Raw genomic sequence first — 18,160 nt, 5'->3', positions numbered from 1 at the left:
GGAATTTTTCCTGTATTCATTTTTTTTACATTTGTTTTGGTTTTTATTGCCTTTTGAGTCAAAAGTCTCCAGAGGCAGATGCTTGGTTTCCTGGTATTTCAAGACATTAATGCAATGGAAAGGGATTTAAAAAAAAGAAAGAAAGAAAGGAAACAGTGGAAAGTGAATCTCACATGAAGCGGAGGAGCTCAGAGTTCTCTCACTAGTCTAAATATCTTCAGAAGTGAGTGCAGATAGTAGTGGGAACATTTACTCAAGTACTTAAAATACATAAAGTCTGTGTTTCAGGTAGGTGTTTCCATGTTATACTAGATTCTGCTATTGTCATGGTTGGCTGTGTGGCAGGCGAGCAGAAGCGGTGGACGCAAAAATGCAGGACTCTTGGAGACGGGAATAAACTGAAAACGCAGCTTTATTGCTGGAAGAATGACTGACAAAATAAAACTTACAAAAGGAAAACAAGACTCTAAAGCGAGGTGCTGGAGGACTGGACATTACAAACACACAGCAGGTTGAAGGTACGACACGACAGGGAGCCCAGGAAAACACAGGGCTTAAATACACAGGGGAGTAATTAGGGAATGGGCGGGAGGGAGGGAGACACAGCTGGGAGAAATCAGGCTAACGAGACAGGGGAGAGGTAAAACTGAACACACTGACATAAGACATGAACTTTCAAAGTAAAACAGGAAATAAGAAACAAATCACAAAACCGCAAACATATCCACAGTCATCCAGGACACACATACACACACATATACATATATATACACTCTGCACAGTTATGTGTTAAAAATACAGTAGATCAGGTCCATCAGTCAGAAACGGAGCCTGGAGACGTCTGAGACAAAGCTTTTGTAGCTCTTTGTCGACGTTCCTCATAATATTTCTAAAAAAAGGGAAAAGTGAGAAAACAAACATCGTTAGGCCAACAGTGTGATTTTGTGTGCTGAATCGTGTATATGTATGTGCGTGCGTACCTGCAGGTTGTCGTAGTGTTTCTGGCTGCAGCAGTGGAGTTCCTTGGCGGTCTTCTCATTCAGGCAGAAAACAGAGCAGATGTTACAGAAAAATCCTGATTTAGGGACCACAAACTCCTGACCTGCAGAGAAGCAGAAACAGGAAGATTAGACAAGTATTAACAACACATTTGAATTTAGAGTGTGTGTGTCTGACCGATGGGGCTGTTAGGGTTGAACTGAGGCAGTCTGAAATCTGCTACAACACACGGAGACTGAGAGCGAGATGGCTTTGCCTCAGCTCCGACAAGCTCCCTCCTGCGTTTAGCCACAACTGAAAATGAAAAGAGCGACACGTTAATCATCAACGAATCTGCTACAGGAGCCACTGGGTTTATAACATATTTAAACATTCAATTATAACTCAATAATAATTGAACAAATGATTTCGATTTACTTGAAAAGCTGAAACGTTCATCGGCCACTTTATTAGGTACACCTGTTTGACTGCTCATTAATGCGACTCTCTAATCAGTCAATCACATGGCAGCAACTTAGTGATTTAGGTATGTAGACATGGTCAGGTGACCTGCTGAAATTTAAACTGAGCATCAGAATGAAGAAGAAAAATAATTTAAGTCACTTAAACGTGGCATGTTTGCTGAGCTTAGCATTTCAAAAACTGCTGATGTGCTGGGATTTTCCCACAGAAGCATCTCTAGGGTTTACATAAAACCGTCTGAAACAGAAAATATCCAGTGAGTGGCAGTTCCCTGGAGGAAATGCATTTTTGAGTTTAGAGGAGAATGAAATAACTGCTTCACGCTGACCGGAAGGCCAGAGCAAGCCAAACAACCACTTATTACAATGCACAAGAGCATCTCTGAACGCACAGCACATCCAACACTGAAGCAGATGAGCTACAGCAGCAGAAGACCACACTGGGTTCGACTTCTCTAAGCTAAGAACGCAAAACTGAGGGTACAATTCACACAGGCTCAGCAACGCTGTAAAATAAAAACGCTGCCTGGTCTGTTGAATCTCAGTTTCTGCTGTGACATTAGGATGGTAGGGTCAGAAATCTTGGATCCATCCTGCCTTGTATCAAAATCTCAGGCTGGTGATGGTGTGGGACATAGTCATCGCACCAACGGAGCATTTCTTAAACACCACATATATAAAATATATTACTACCACCAGGCTGAATGTCTGTAGCACAGTGAGGAGCACAAATATGAGATCAGAGCCACAAAATATCACAACTTGTCTTTTTATATTCACTTTACTGTGTTTTGGCTGTCAGAGCGGTGTATTTTGCTGATTTAAAGCAGCTCTTTGTACCTTTAATGTCGGCCATGCTCCATCCATCATTCTCCTCTCCCTCCTGTGTCTCGTCATCAGGACACTTGGGCTCTGGCTGCTGTCCAGCAGGGGCGGCTGCAGCATCGGGCTGGGTCCCTGCTTCCTCCTCGGTCCTCTGGCTCTCCGCCTGGCAGTCACCTTTGGTCACTGCATCAGTCGATTCTGCGGTCTTCTTGGTTTTCATTTTGAGGTTGTCACCAGAGTCTTGCAGACGCTGTTTCAGGCTCTTCAAACTGAATTTGAAAGCAAAGATGCCAGTAGGTTACCACGAAAAGAGGTTTGTTGTCACAAAATGTTCATGTGAAATAAGAAATTCCATTTCAAATTCCTAATCTAGAGTTGCTTATATCTAAATCACATGCTGCTCTTTTTGCATCTTTGGGAACTGTTTACTACAGACGACCTTGAGGAGCGTATGGTATATTTGACTCTGCCACTAAAGCTGAAAAAGAAAGATACTCACGACTCAATACGTCCAGCTTTACTGCTATGAAGAGGAGAGAAAGAAGCACAAGGTCAGACAGACATGAAGACACTTTAAAGAAAATGAAGAAACACAGTGTAAAATAAATTTCCTCTTTTTCTCACTTCTGATCGTGGGACACACTTACCAAGCAGATAAATAGTCCTTGGTGACTTTGCTCTCCATCACCTGTGTTAATCCACCAGGTTCGGCCATCTCAATGCATATCTGAGAGAACAGAACGGATATTTGAGCAACACAGTGGTACTCAATGGGTGTGCTACAGGCACGATTTGTATTGTACAGGGCGATAAAGAATTTGTCCTGGCGAGTTTCTTTACTGCCCTGTACGATAGTACAAGGCAAAGAAAAAAAAATCTTGGAGTTTTAAACTTGCAAATGGGAAATAAGTGCAAACATATTTCTATACTTTTGCAAAGTTTTGATTGAACAATAAAACCACTGAGCAAGAAACACTAAAAGAATAACTTAGCGCTGCCTCAAACTGCAGGGATCTCCCCTGCTCGATGGGCCAGGACAAAAGGCTGAACAGGTCATAAGATTACTACTTGGTTGAGAACTTGGTGCATTTCAGGCAGTCCTTCTTCACCAGTGTTTGCAAAGGCATGTGTAATTCAGATTGCCTGCCGCAGGGACTGTCTGTACATGGAATATTTAAACTTGCTCAACTCGTGTTAAAAAACCACAAAGTCTCCTTCAGACTCATTTAAAATGTTTCTCAATATGAAAAGAACAGCAGACACCATGACAAGCCTTGCAGCCTTCTGTAAAACATAAAACAGTTGCACGTGTTTATGAAATCGTACCCTGTTGGCAAGCGGCAAGAATCTGACAAAAGCAGCGATGGACGCCACCACTTCCATGATCATCATGACAAGGTCCACATTCACCTCGGAGACCTCCACACTCAGCAGCCGGTCCTCCAGAGACTCCGACTCTGGAACATGCTGAAAAACAACCAGCGTTAAGATCAGGGAGACCCGAGCCTGCTGCTTTTTTTTTTTTTTTTTCTTTCTCTCAGCCTCTCTCTCGCACTTTTTTCCCGCTTCACTCTGCACGCGGGCCTTGTGCTTTACGCTGGGCAGAGGGGGGAGGGGCGGTAGTTACACTCAGTAGCACAGGAACAGAGCCAGAGAGAGAGAAAGAGAGGCAGGGACAACAACATTAGAAAGGTATAGTAATCATCCACAACTATTTTCGGTTGCAGATGATAAAGGATTGAGAAAGTTTATTCATGCAGGTCCATATGACAGAGAATATGCATGTTCTTTTAGTTTTCATATTATAATTTATATTTAATTGTGTTGTGGTTTGCAGTGTTTTGTGTTGTTTTCACTTTAAATTTGTGAAAGGAAAAAGCTGAAAATTTAAATAGTTAAAAGTTGAAATGTGAATAGTTGATTTTTGTATTATATGATTTATTTATTACATTTTATGTGGAGTGAATAAATAAAAGTATATTTACGGTGGCCCCTAGAGACAAAGCACATACAAACTTCAAATCACGTACGAACTCTGAAGCATGTACAAACTCCAAAACACGTAAAAACACGTACAAACTCCAAAACACGTAAAAACTCCAAAACATGTAAAAACACGTACAAACTCCGAAGCACGTAAAAACTCCAAAACATGTAAAAACACGTACAAACTCCGAAGCACGTAAAAACTCAGAAGCATATAAAAACTCAGAAGCACATAAAAACTCAAAACACGTACAAAAGACAACAGAAGTGCTCCAGGATGCTGGGCGCAGTGTTGAGCCTTTGTTATCTTGTGGCTACACAAGCCAGCAAGTACCAACGACCGGATTTGGTGTGTGGTAATAACAGGTAAATTAACTTTTTTTTAAAATTATTTGAATATATATATGAGTGCCTGTGTATAAATACACAAACAATACACACATGCTTTCAATTGTGTAATTTAAGTGATCTAGTAGCTCTGCTTTGGAAGTTCAGTTCATGCTAGAAATGTGTTTTGGAGTTTGTACGTGTTTTGTCTCTAGGGGCCACCGCATATATTTATATATAAACATATATAAATAAAACCACTTGTTTTTACGTTAGTAATTCCTTTTGTGCATAATTTTATATTATTGTTAATAATAAATTAATTAAAGCAACAAAACAACCTGAAGAGCCGGTTCGGAGCCGAAAGAGCCGGCTCTTTTTAGTGAGCCGAACCGAAAGAGCCGGATCTCTAAAAAGAGCCGGAAATCCCATCACTAGAACAAATACAGACGAAGTAACAATAAATAGTTGATTTGAAATTCATGCATATTTTTAGTTTTTCCATTTCTTATTCAGATATTTATCAATGAGTGACTTATATGTATGTATATATTGTATATATTGTGCTATTCCTTACTTCTTGTATCTGTCTGTGTTACTGTTTGTACTGTAACCAATATATTTCCCCCAGGGATCAATAAAGTACTCTGAGTATTCTCATTCTAGTAATATTAGCCCAGAGAAGGATGATGCTGTGCTCACTCCTTAGAGGAGAAATCTGTTTTGATTGGGATCTGAATAGTTTGAGTGAAACAGGAGCATGCCCCCGATTTAACAGCCCCCGATTGCTCCATTTTCATACCTCACTTGTACCAGGAAGCATGTCTTGTAAAACAATGTGGATTCTGAGCGTCCACTCTCCAACAGTAACTGGATTTTTGAGGTAATCCCTGGCGAAATCGCAGCACGCATCCCAGCTGTTAAAAAACACAAAGGCCTGGAGGGGAAAAATGATGCAGAGGAAACATTCAATATCAATCATTAAATTGAATTCAATTTGCAAATGCAAATTTCTCTGTATCAGCCTGCTGGGTCTACTCCTCACCCTCCTCTGCAGTGATAAAACGATTATTTTGTAGTACAGAGTCTGAACAGTCTGATCAGGGACGTAACGCCACACCAGCTTGGTGACATCCTCCTGTCTGTAGTTTCCTTCTGGCAAACCGGTCAACATGATGGTGGAGAACGTAGAACCTTGAGATTGGGCTTTCTGCAAGACACAAGGTTCAAGAACCAAAGTTTATTCGAAGAGAAACTTTGCGGTACTTTTTAAAAAATATATTATTATTACTGAGCACATAGAGAAGACAAAATGAAACCAAGTTTAGCAGAAAAAAAGAAATGTGGTTTTTGAGGTGAGTATTTGGAAAAATGGACACCTCTTGGTATTTACTCAAGGATTCCTGTTTAACACATGAAACCTGGGTTTATAAGATGCACTCACCTCAATGTCATCAGGTTCACTGACAGTTAAATACTCTAGAAGTGTAAAACAGACACAGTTAGTAACAGTCAACACTTTATATCTGGAGGTTAATTTTAGTTTCCAGCTGTTTCTCTCACCTGGGATTGTGAACCAAGGAGAGACAGTGGGGAACACAAAGGGACTAGTTGTCATTGTGATCCAATATGGTGAAGTGCTGCGTTGTGGGATGGTAATATCTTCTGTTGGGACAGTTGCACCATCAACAGCAACCTCGCTGTCTGGCAAAGCTTTGTCTGGCAATCTTGGTGCTGCACAAGCAAAAATAAGTTTTGTTAAAAGTTTTGTGGGGGAAAGAAAAGGAAAAACGAGTGGTGCAAAACAGGTTTTTAATGTTTACAATGATCCAGTAATATCAATGTTTTGACTTTTATTTGAACTTTAAGCACCTTTACAGATACCCAAGGTATCATAGACATCAGAAAAACAACGATTAGTGGGTTAGATCAAATGCCAGACTGAAAAAGTGCAGTTTAAGTAATGGCTCTGGCTCATGTGTCTGGGGCAGAGACAAGCAGAAGGAAATTGACCACTGATGGAGCAAAGATTTCTGGAGGGGCCAGAAAAGAGGTCAGAGAGATAATAAGGCAAATGAGCATCAAAGGATTTGTGGGAACCAGAATCACAGTGTTAGTGGATAAAAGTTGAGGGAATGTGTCACAATGATTGATTGTGAACAACAATAAATCAGCAGTTTTGTCTGCACTTTATCCACAGCCCAGGGGAGACCTGAAAAATCTATTCATGAGTGTTTCACAAACAGAAAGCGAAAGAAAGGTCTTACCAGATGACCTTCCATTAACTTAACCCATCTTTTTGTTTCCGTTTAAATCATATTTGTTTAAAATCCCATTTAAAAAACACTTACGCAGTGAGGTACATCCACACTGTGGTATTTTCAGCCTTGACAATTTGTGGCCGGTGGGCCGTTTTAGAAGGCTGTACCAAACGCCAAGGCGATCAGCATCACGAAGAGACTGAAATTCGATAAACACCTGAAACACAAGAAAGAAAATGTATTCTGAACATTTTACCTTCACATTGTAAATGTTAGAAAACAAGTGCTAAGCACACGTGGAAAGAGTGAACTAAGTACAGCTTTATTGTGGAGTTCACTGGATTCAAGAGTCAGAAATCCTGGCTCAATGATGCACTGGAGCCATGCTCAACATGACCCCTGCACTAATGCTGTAATGTGATAAATACTAGTGCGCATGAGCATATGAAGAATTGCTCAGCGAGCAACTTATCGGCAGTCTCTCTTTACTATCGCTATAGTTTTGCAGTTGTGCTTTCCTCAAGATAAGTAGCATCCAAATCTAGACACATTATCTCTTTTGAAGGATGGATTTATGAAGGTTGGTGCACGTCCTTTAGTTTGGTGTGCAAGCGGTTAATCTGTCAATTTTTCTGTATGGTTAAGATTACACTTACACAAGCACATATCTCACACAGCCTTTCACAGACTTCTAACACATGCACTTGTTGGCATTTATGAGTGTGTTTATACCTTGTTGAGAAGAGGCAGGTAGTTTCTTACACAATCCATTTTTTTCAAAGCTTCTCTGAGATGCCGGGACTCGCCTGGCGAGATGTTCCTGATGTAGATTAATCGTGCTCCATTGTCAGTCACTTGCTGCTTCGAGAAAACCGGGTTAACGTGAAAAAACAACAACCCCACAAACAGTATGACATTCCAAACATTCTTATACTACAGCTCCAAGATCAAGGCCATAAGTTTGCACTTATATTCACACAGCAGGTATGCACCCTGGCAGCTATCTTCATTTTCCAAACAATTTATAATTGCAGCTCTCGCTGTTTTTGATAACACTGGTTGAAAAAGTATTTAAACTAATGTACACACAGTGCCGTGGAAAACGCATTTGGCTCGTTCCCAATTTCCTAATTTTTTGCACAAGTTTCAAATCGTTAAACAAATGTTTAAAAAAAATACAAAATGCATTTTTAAATGAGGATTTCATTTATTCCAGGAAAAGAGTTCTCCAAACCTTTCCTAGCCCTGTGTGAATATCTGAAAAAACGGGTATGTCCCCATTTTTCAAGGTGTTTTGACTTGGATGTGAGTGCTTCCAGTTATGACTTTATACTCTGACCAATAAATCTAAAGGTATTCGAGTGCAGTCTTTGTTTCTGAGATATGTGCGTTACTTACATAGCATAGCCGTTTCATCAGAGACTTATAAAACTCAAGCTGAAAGAAAAAAAACAGTTCAAAATCATTACATCACTTCGGATTCGGTTCGATTTATTTCAGCTTAAAGGTATTTTTTTCTACAAAAAGAAATATTTTTTACATTTATAATCACACTTTAAATAAACAAGCAGAAACAAATATTTTCAAATAATTGTAATAACATCTGTCACAACAGTAGATTGCATTATCTACACACAGTGCTTACCGGCGTCATTAAAATGTTGCCCTTCTCAACCTGCAGTCGAAGTTTAGAACCACTGAGAATAAAATCGTGATTTTCTGATGCTAGCACGATGTTTTTAGCTGCCACTGCTGTCGGCATGAGGGCAAAAGCCTGAAGGAAAAACAAACAACCAAACACTGATTTTTACTGAATAACCATGAAGACAGGCACTCACAAAATACGCATTAACTAACTAAATGTTAGTTAGGTCGTCTTAGAAAAGAGATTTAGAGCGCCATTAAAATGAAGGTCATAACCCAGCCCAATGCAAACTGGTGCTTACCATGCGTGCCTGTGGTATAACGTAGATCGTGTCGTCGTAATACTCAAATCGGTGTCGAGTGAGCAGACCGGCGATGTCCTCCTCTGCGTAACAGCCATCGTGATACTCTGGCAGGTTGCTTATTAACAGCACCTTGTAATCAAGCGAAACAAGCTGTGCAAACGAAAAGAATTTCAGGATCAGTTCACAATTGCAATGGAAGAAATTCCAGACAGAAATCTGAAAAATGCAAACATTAACTTATAAACCTCACTTTGAGCACTGTCTACAACTATGAACACAATCAGGTACCTATTACAAAATGTTTCTGATGCTAATTTTCCTTTACTTCTTTTTTTCTTTCTTTGTTTCACGTAGTGCAGCTCTACCTTGACTCACTGACAAAAAAGGCAGTAAGAGTCAGCTATGAAAGTACTTTTCATTTAAGGTGGATCCATAAACAGTGATAACTGATTCCCAAAAGGCAATGTGTAAACAGCACTATTGCACATGTCAAACTTGGGAAGGAAAAACCTTTTTAAGCACTCAAAACCACCATGTCCTGGATGACTGTGCATATAATTTGAACATGTTAAACTAGCTTTTCAATAAAGGAGTTTTAGTATGTGTTAGTACATGAGATAATTGTTTTATTACAATACTAAATTGGTAACCAAGAATGGTGCAATTCTATTGGTGTCTATACTGACTACAAAATCTCTGGTATTGCGACATCCCTAGTGAATTTTTAACATTTTTCTACATTTACACCTACTTGAGCGTCACCTGACAATGAGATATAACCCAACTACAAACTTGTAAAACAAACTGAACTATTTCAGATCAAAACTTAACCACTTTGATAAAGCATGTTTTTCTTACAGGTATAATTGAAGTGTTTTTTTAATGTTACCTTTGAATTGGGAAGTTTGACTGTCTTGAGACAACCTGTGAAGTGCAGAGCAAAAGAAAAACCAAAAAATAATTATGAAATAGAAAATATCTTCACATTGAGAAATCTTTCATACAGATCTTTGGGGATTTCTTACGGATTCTTTCTGGACGCAGTTGCTCTTGTATCCGCTCCCAAAATGTTGGGTGGGTAACAGCGACCGGCTGATCCTTTGAGATCTTCTCTGCAGTCACAGAGTCTTGGAATAAAGGAAATGTAGTTAAGTTCAATAGTGGTAGTTTAGATAGGATGCAAATCACCCAGCTGATCTAAATACAAATCTGCGTGGTTGAGGCCGTTTCTGCTTTGGAAGCCAAGACTTTTGGCTCACCGTCAACTGCAGCACCTTTAATTGGTTCAACAGCCTCCGTAGCCTTGGCTGTATTTTTAGGTGCCACCGCAGCTTCCTTACAAACACACACACAACGAACATACATTAGTTTGTATTACTACCAAAACTGTTAAGTTACTACATTCACACTAAGAATCATACATGAGCACTTGTCATGAGCTTACAAGTATTTACAGACAAGTTGGAGTCTTCCATGCAAACCACAAGCAACTGTGGCAACTTGCAAGCAACCAGTGCGATTCCAAGGATGTTTTCAGTGCAATGTGTATATATAGATTTAAAAAATGCATAATGCAACACAGCAAAATAAAAACAAAGTACAGTGTGTATGCTTTCATAGCATTAGACTTGAGCGGAAGCTTCCTGACATGGGGATGACTATATAAAAGCTCAGTATAATCCAAAGTAACTATGAATTTGAGGGGTGCGAGACTGTAGAAGAAATGTAAGGATAACCAACTGACTTTAAACCGCATAATGAATGCAGGACTACAACCGTGAACGGACAGTATATTTATAGAGAATTGTAGCTACGGTGCATAAATATCTATCTTAGATTGCAGAAGCAAACCAGGAGACAAACAGGAGAGGAACTTTCTCTCGATTCACAAGTAGGTCAATGATCTCATCCATCTATAACAGTGACAGGGGCGGATCTAGAAGGGTGGCATGGGGTGGCAAGTGCCACCCTAAAATGATCCCTTGCCACCCCAAGTGCCACCCCAGTTTTGCATATGACAGTGTTGTTTATTAAAATAAGACAGCATTAACAGTTTGAACGTAGTTACAGTCAACAGTGAATATAAATGCTAAAACTGAAAATATTGCATAGTGTTCCCCCCTCCACCATTAACAAATGGTTCAGCCCATAGCAGGACCGGCTTTTTTCTTGTTTTCAGTAGCAAGCGATGCTTATGATTGTGCCAGAGCACATTCTGAACAACACCATGGGAATTTCGCTTTTTACACAGGTGGGTGGATGTTACACTCTGGAAATGGAAGGAAGGTGAGTGTTATTAACCCTCTGTGGTCCACGGACACGCTGCACCTCCAAATCACATGACTGATGTAAGCTGACACAGCAACAAGCTGCAGCCACGCTGAGTTTCTATTTCAGCCCACATTGAAAATTCGGACTTCAAAGTTTTTAAATTTTAATTACAGGCCAGTAAATCCAGAGTTATGATAATATATATAAGCCACGCTTTGTTCTAAATACTGTCGTCACGTTTTTGTGTGTGTGTGTTTTAAGCGTTTTGTAAGGACAGCACGAAAACAGTAAAGAAAGAAAAAAAGCCACCACCTTCCTAAATGTACCATGTCGACCAATTAAAAAAACAGTCAACGCGTGGGATTTGATTGTTTAGGAAGAGGGAAACGTTTTAGGAGTGACGGTAACGGCAGCGAGACAGAGCAAGCAAGTGAGAGAGAGAGTTTTTAGATGTGGGAGATTTGTGACGTTTAGTGTGGAGTGTTTACTTAGTGTGTTGTCTTGTGTAGTTCTGTTGTGTAGTCGTTTTGTTTTGTGTGTCAGTGAGGGCACTAATGAATGTCACAAAGGCACATTTGCAATGTAAACACTGTCACTAAGTAGAAAACCAGCGGAGTGATACAGCTGCTGTTATCAGGCCTGCAGGTTTGTCCCTGTGCTGTTCTGTCTTTTGGTGGACAAACTTTTTTTTTACTGGCACACATAGTTTGTGGGGCATCTTAGTGCGACACCTAATTGTTCTCTCATTTTAGTTGTAGTAATATTTTTAAATTCTTATACAAAATGAAAAAAAAAAAAAAAAACGGCAGGTGTATCGGCTGCATTTTTAGATAAATAGTTGTATATGTTTACAAAATGTACAATTTATATTTGCATTTCAAGTTATAAAAATATACTGTGGTGTTTTTTTTTTACAGTAAAAACATACTACTAGGATTTTAAGTTCTTTGTGTGGTTTCAGATCAGTAATACTAATGCAGTATGTCAGTGAAAAAAACAACTAAATTCAGTTGAGCTGAAAAGAATGACACCAAACAAGGCAAGGGGAACAAAATAAAATGAAACAATCTGAGGGTGAAATACAAACGTAAACTCAAAAGGAGTCAAAAATGGCCGATTGTATTTCAGACCTCAGTGGGTTCATCCAACAAATCATGAAAAATTAGGTTTAAATTGTTGTTCATGACAGTGCAGATTTCTGACATTTTGTGTCATTTAAGCTGTAACAATGTGACTGTTTTCTAACAGTGTGTCTGGATTTTATACTTGTTGGGCTACATATTTATTTATTATACAGGCTATACAGAAACTCACATGTTTTATGTAACTAAAGTGTGTAATTATGTGGGCTACAGACAATAATTAAGTTCTAGACTATATTTATATGAAAAACGTGTATACTTACTGCATTTGAATTATTCTAACCATATGTAACCACCTGCATATGTGTTTGAAAAATAAGAAGGCTTCGATTTTGCCACCCTATTTGATTTCTTTGCCACCCTAAGAAAATTTCTCTAGATCCGCCCCTGAACAGTGAACAAATTTCAGTGTACATACCTGTAATTTTGACCTAAACAAAACAACTGACTTAGTTTTTCAAAATGTTTTCTCCATAGCAGAAATCACATCACTGTGACAGAGACTACTTACAGTCCCTTGTAGCCTCACCATGGTCGGAGGGGAAGATTTGCCAGCCTGTGGAAACACAGGGAAGAAAATTATGAACAAACCAAATGCAGATTTCATCATGACAACTTGACTCAAACTATCTGCTTGTATAAATCTGTGTTGAAAGATTTAATCTTGGTTGTGTGGCATCAACAATCACGTCATCTGTCACTGATCACATTATAAATTGTCCAAAACTGTGCATTCATGAAAAAAGGCATAATATGAAGTCACCTCTGTCTTCTCTGTGCTAGGCGTCCCTTTAGTTGTTTCTGGAGATGCAGAACGTGAGGACGATGATGATGATGTTGATGGGGACGACTTCATCTTGACTAGCTCAGCCAGCAGGGCAGGAGCCAAAGTTTTGACGACAGTCTCCAGGTCAGACTGGTTTGATAAGGACTGGAGAGCTAAAAGACCACAGGTGCAAAAGAGATTCACACTTTGGTGGGTGCCAAGTCTCGAAAATCATCTACCGTTTCTGAAAGTTTTATAATAGTAGAAAAAACTATGCTGACATTTCTGGTGGCACTGGTCTTTATTTATCCTTTACATTAGTAAAGTTAAGGTTGTGAGGGGGGAGGAGAACTTTGATCTTAGAAAAACTAATGAGTACATACAAAAAAATAAAACATGAAGCAATTTTCAAACCTGATGTTTCCAGCAGTTTCTTTGCCAAGATCTTTGAGCTGCTTGACTTCTTTCGCCTCGGAGATGACCTCTCAGTCGACGATCGCCTCTCCCAGCTTTTCCTCGGTGATGAACGTTTCTCATCTCTTCTTCTCAGTGAGGATCGTCTCTCGCGGCACCTTGAGCGTGATCGATATCGTGAAGAGGAAGGACGGTCATACCACGAGGAGTCAGAATGAGACCGGGACCTGAAAAAAGTATGGATCAAAGAACTTAATAACTCAGAAACATCTCAAAGCACACACCCAGCATGGATACAAAAGGTAAATGCTGTCCACCAATTAAGTTTTTTCAAGTTGATATTTTTATATATATGTTATATTTCACCCTTTAACAATCCACTGGAGAGCTAAATCTTCTTGATTGATCCTAGTTCTCAAAATGTTTGTTGGACAGACCTGCGATTGCGTCTGGACCTGTACAGAGATCGTGATTGGCTTCTGTGTCTCTCCCTTCGGCGGCTGCGTAATTGAGAACAGGAATGACTGTTCCTCCTATTCTGCAAGTCACGGAGAATACACAGTGCTGGTCCTGCTGGATCTCAGCTCTGCTTTTGACACTGTAGATCACAGTATCATGATAAACAGACTCGAGAACTTGTTTGGGATTACTGGTGTTGTTTTAAAATGGTTTATATCATATCTGTCTGAGAGATCTTTTACTGTTTGCATGAATCATGTCACATCAGAATCAACAGTTTTGCCGTGTGGGGTACCTCAGGGATCTGTCCTGGGTCCAATTCTCTTTTTACTTTATGTATTTCCCCTAGGCCAGATTATTAAGCGCTATAAATATATCTCCTATCATCTCTATGCTGACGACATCCAACTATACTGTTCCTTCAAAATGTCTGAGTTTTATAAATTGTCTAATTTAAGTAATTGTCTGACAGAAATCAACAAATGGTTATATGACAATTTTCTCCAACTAAACTCTGATAAAACAGAAACTCTAATTATTGCTCCAGACCATATGGTCCCAGAAATTAGACAGCATATCAGCTTCTTAGACCCTTACGTAAAATCAAGCCTTAGAAATCTCGGTGTCTTATTTGACAGCTCGATGTCGCTCGAGCAGCATTCTAAGCAGCTGGTCCGAAACTGTTTTTATCATTTACGGAATATTTCTAAACTCAGACTAATGGTATCAAAGCTTGAACTTGAGATGATTATTCATGCTTTTATTTCTTCTCGTTTAGACTATTGTAATGGCCTTTTTACTTGTTTTAACAAATCAGCCTTAAATCGTCTTCAGACTGTGCAGAATGCTGCAGCACGTCTCTTAACAGGCACCAAGAGAAGATCGCATATCACTCCAGTCTTGGCCTCCCTTCACTGGTTGCCTGTAAATTTTAGGTTTCAGTTTAAAATTTTAGTTCTAACCTTTAGGGCCCTGCATGGTCAGGCTCCTCAATATTTATCTGACCTGCTGAAATCACATACATCTTCTCGGGCTTTAAGGTCATTAGATCAGAGACTGTTGGTGGTACCACGCACTCGTTTTAAAACTCGTGGTGATCGGGCCTTTCAGACTGTGGCACCACGGTTGTGGAATTCTCTCCCACTGTCTCTTCGCTGCACGGACTCCATTGATTGTTTTAAGAAACAGCTGAAGACATTTTTATTTAGAAAAGCATTTGATTAATTTCTTCTTATGCTGTTTTTATAGTTTTATTGTTTTACATTGTTTTATTTACTGTTATATTGTTTTATATTCCCATTTTCTGTGTTGTAAAGCACTTTGTGATTTTTATCTGTGAAAAGCGCTATATAAATAAATTTTACTTACTTACTTACTTACGGTGGCGACGTGGGCTGCCGGAGCGGGAATGGCTGCTTCGCCTGTCCCTGCTACGCTCCGAGTCACGATGAGTGCGGGGTCTGCGAGAGCGGGAAAGCCTTCTTCGCCTGTCGCTGCTTTGCTCCGAGTCACGATGACTGCGGGGGCTGCAGGAACGGGAACGACTCTCATGTCTGGTTTTCTTCTGGGAAGTCTCAGCAGACGTTGCGGGAGAGGGCTTGGCACCTGATGCACTAACAAGTGCATTAAAAAGAAAAGCACAGTTAAATGAAAGAAAATGAAAGGCTCCAATGCTGGCATGTTTTTTTATTCGCCAAATGACTTCAAATGAAGATATTTACCCTCGCGGTGATGCTATTTCACCGTTCCACTCTGGGTATCTGTGGAAAAACACAGGTACATTTTTGTCAGATGTTGCCAGGTAGAATGTCCTTAAAAATATATTATTGTTCATTAATTCAAAAACTTAGAAATGTATTCAGCCTTTTAACAATAAATCATTAAGGTGCTTTACAGGAACGCAACAAATATGACAAAGAAAAATGAAAAAATACAAATGAACAGTTCTTAGGAAGCTATCCTAGCATTACAACCCCGACATCATTTCGGCACAACCATGGTTGCGCTGCCCCAAAGATATCGGTTCATAATCACGAAGTACAGAGAAGAAAGACTGACTGCTTTCGCAGAAGTTTGCAGTTCTCGATGTGAAGGCTGGTATTCTGGTGGGAGACCCAATCCTAGTGGTCACAACAAAAAACAAACATTTAGACCAGATTCATTATTATCAGGAGCAATGTTTGTCATTGACATCACTTGCTGATAAAAAGGTCACTAAACTTTGCAGTGGCCTTAAAAAAAATCTTAAAATATTAACAGTTAGTCCTTCACTGAACGGAGAAGCATTATAACATTAGCCAGGAGCCTGGATTGCACTTAGAAACCTTCATGGGCCAAAAACAAAACAGGAACAAATAAGCATGACACATTATACCTCTCCTGGGATACAATTTTAAAGATGAAATTATTTAGTATATATGGAAAACACAAGTCAAACATCTGACTACAAACAACCAAAACAAAAGGGTCATCTTAGGCTCTGGATTCTGGACTCTCAGGCTTAGGGGTGGGTTTTTATAATCGATTCATCGATTAAAATCGATTCTGGCTTGGATAACGTAAAATCGATTCATTAAAATCCTGAATCGATTTTTTAATATAAATTTATTTTGCCCAAAATGCCAGAATCTCAGGTGACATCTCACAAAATTTCAAGAACCACCAAACAGTTAAGACAGTAAATGAGAGCAGGAACACGGCTTCTGCACATAGACTTAAACACACAGCGCGACCCGCGGATCAGAATCAGTTAGATGTCGCCTTTCTCACGGTCGGGGCTGAAAGCCGACAGCTCGCTGATTCTGATCTGTCGGCGGGTCCGCGCTGTGTGTTCACGCCCTTTATGCGCTGATTCTAAAGCTGTTAGTTTGATCTCTCTCCAAACAATATTGACCGAACCAGCAGCAAAAGAAGATCCAAACGCTTCACATAAACATCATCATGAATTCACTCTGACTTTTACTGTTTTGCTTCCACCGCGATGCACAGCTCTCTCTCCCTCTCTCTGTACTTCAAGAACAGTTTCCCTTTCTTCATTATTCGCTTGCTTGTTACGCACAAGTCTACCGCTGTTTACAGGCTGTCGGCCGCTGTTTTTTTCCCTTTTACATTCTTCCGAAAAGAAAACCTCATTTCTGCTGTTCAATACTGAACAAATTAAAACTTTTTAAAATTATTCAAAATGTAAAACGCTTAACCGTGTCTCTAATAAAACCGCTGTAATGTCAGAGGTGATGTTCATATGTTGATTAATGGTTTTCTTTCGTTTTTGATGTACTGCAGAATATTTTTATAAAATCCCAGGCCAGGAAAATCACCTTCATGTTTTTCTGTGTTTTATCTTCAGCTACTTTGACACAAAAGCATCTGCTGTGACGCTTACACCTGTGATAAAGTCTTGCGTGTGTCAGCTTCCTTTTGATTAATACAAAAATATGTAAATGTACTGATCTGAATTATAATATTTCTGACTGTCAAAATTTCCCAGATTTAAATCGAATCGAATTAAATCGAATCGTGGATCGAATCGATTCGGGACCTTGTGAATCGGAATTGAATCGATTCTAGAAATCAGTGACGATACCCAGCCCTACTCAGGCTCTTCTTATGGCATCAAAATTTCTCAAGGTTCCAAGAAGGTCGTCTCAGGAGAGGCCAAGTTTGGATTAGGACAAAATGCACCACCTATGTTGATCACAGTTAGAGTAGCGACAGGAAGATGATGTTGAAATAGGCCAGAAGAGGAAGGCGCTGTTTCTTTGACGAAGAGCCCAAATGTGAAATTTGGTGCAGCAAAGGAAGGCACATCCATAAAGAGAGATTCAACAATCAGTCAAATTAAAGCTGGTGCTTGTGTAGCTCATGACTGGGCGCTGCGCCCAGGGTGCTTATGTTTGTGGTAGTAAAAGTCTTGTGACACCGAAACACTAACTTAAAGTATGAGCAAAGAAAATTAGTATAACACAAAAACAAGGTGCCTACTGATATAAAATAAAGGACCAAACACACTATTGTTCACTCGTTAAGCTGAAAGAAAGATGCTTTAATCACAGCAGTCACACATGTGTCCACTGTACCATCTGGGAACTCTTCTTGTGTAGCACTCGTAATAACACAAACACTAAATCCTCCTTCTCTGGTGCTGTTTTGTAGCAGTGTGTACACCTGAGACTGTCACCTGTCTGTCTGTCCTGCACTCTCTCTGTTTCTTTCTCTCTGATTGTGGAATAAAAGTATGAACGTGTGTTTATAAGTTACACTTGTGTCTGAATCCTGCAGCTTATCGCACATTTCATTTCCA

General features: G+C 39.6%; 2 protein-coding genes across 2 annotated transcripts; both read right to left on the bottom strand.

Moving 5' to 3' along the window:
- Window positions 1–434: 434 nt before the first annotated feature.
- Window positions 435–5,527, bottom strand: LOC146583824 (uncharacterized). The gene is made up of 8 exons (XM_085278133.1): window positions 5,401–5,527; window positions 3,612–3,752; window positions 2,933–3,012; window positions 2,785–2,808; window positions 2,301–2,554; window positions 1,177–1,293; window positions 981–1,102; window positions 435–889 (listed from the first exon to the last, which is right to left on the bottom strand). Exons 1-8 carry the CDS (start codon window positions 5,419–5,421, stop codon window positions 815–817), a joined length of 834 nt encoding a protein of 277 aa, XP_085134259.1. The 5' UTR covers window positions 5,422–5,527; the 3' UTR covers window positions 435–814.
- LOC146583823 (uncharacterized) lies at window positions 5,519–16,190 on the bottom strand. The gene is made up of 19 exons (XM_085267111.1): window positions 16,185–16,190; window positions 15,919–15,980; window positions 15,582–15,620; window positions 15,237–15,473; window positions 13,402–13,628; window positions 12,985–13,160; window positions 12,733–12,777; window positions 10,068–10,143; window positions 9,834–9,935; window positions 9,698–9,732; window positions 8,806–8,958; window positions 8,505–8,633; window positions 8,258–8,296; window positions 7,592–7,717; window positions 6,950–7,076; window positions 6,162–6,332; window positions 6,043–6,077; window positions 5,637–5,808; window positions 5,519–5,535 (listed from the first exon to the last, which is right to left on the bottom strand). The coding sequence occupies exons 1-19, from the start codon at window positions 16,188–16,190 to the stop codon at window positions 5,519–5,521; spliced, it is 1,974 nt and encodes a 657-aa protein (XP_085123237.1).
- Window positions 16,191–18,160: the final 1,970 nt, after the last annotated feature.

The sequence above is a fragment of the Mchenga conophoros genome, linkage group LG1, assembly GCF_057382185.1.
Source record: "Mchenga conophoros isolate Kocher_MC1m ecotype Shallow Benthic linkage group LG1, M_conophoros_male_GT1.1, whole genome shotgun sequence".
NCBI lineage: Eukaryota > Metazoa > Chordata > Actinopteri > Cichliformes > Cichlidae > Mchenga > Mchenga conophoros.
The sequence above is the reverse complement of the archived record's forward strand: the minus strand, read 5'-3'. Positions and strand labels throughout refer to the sequence as shown.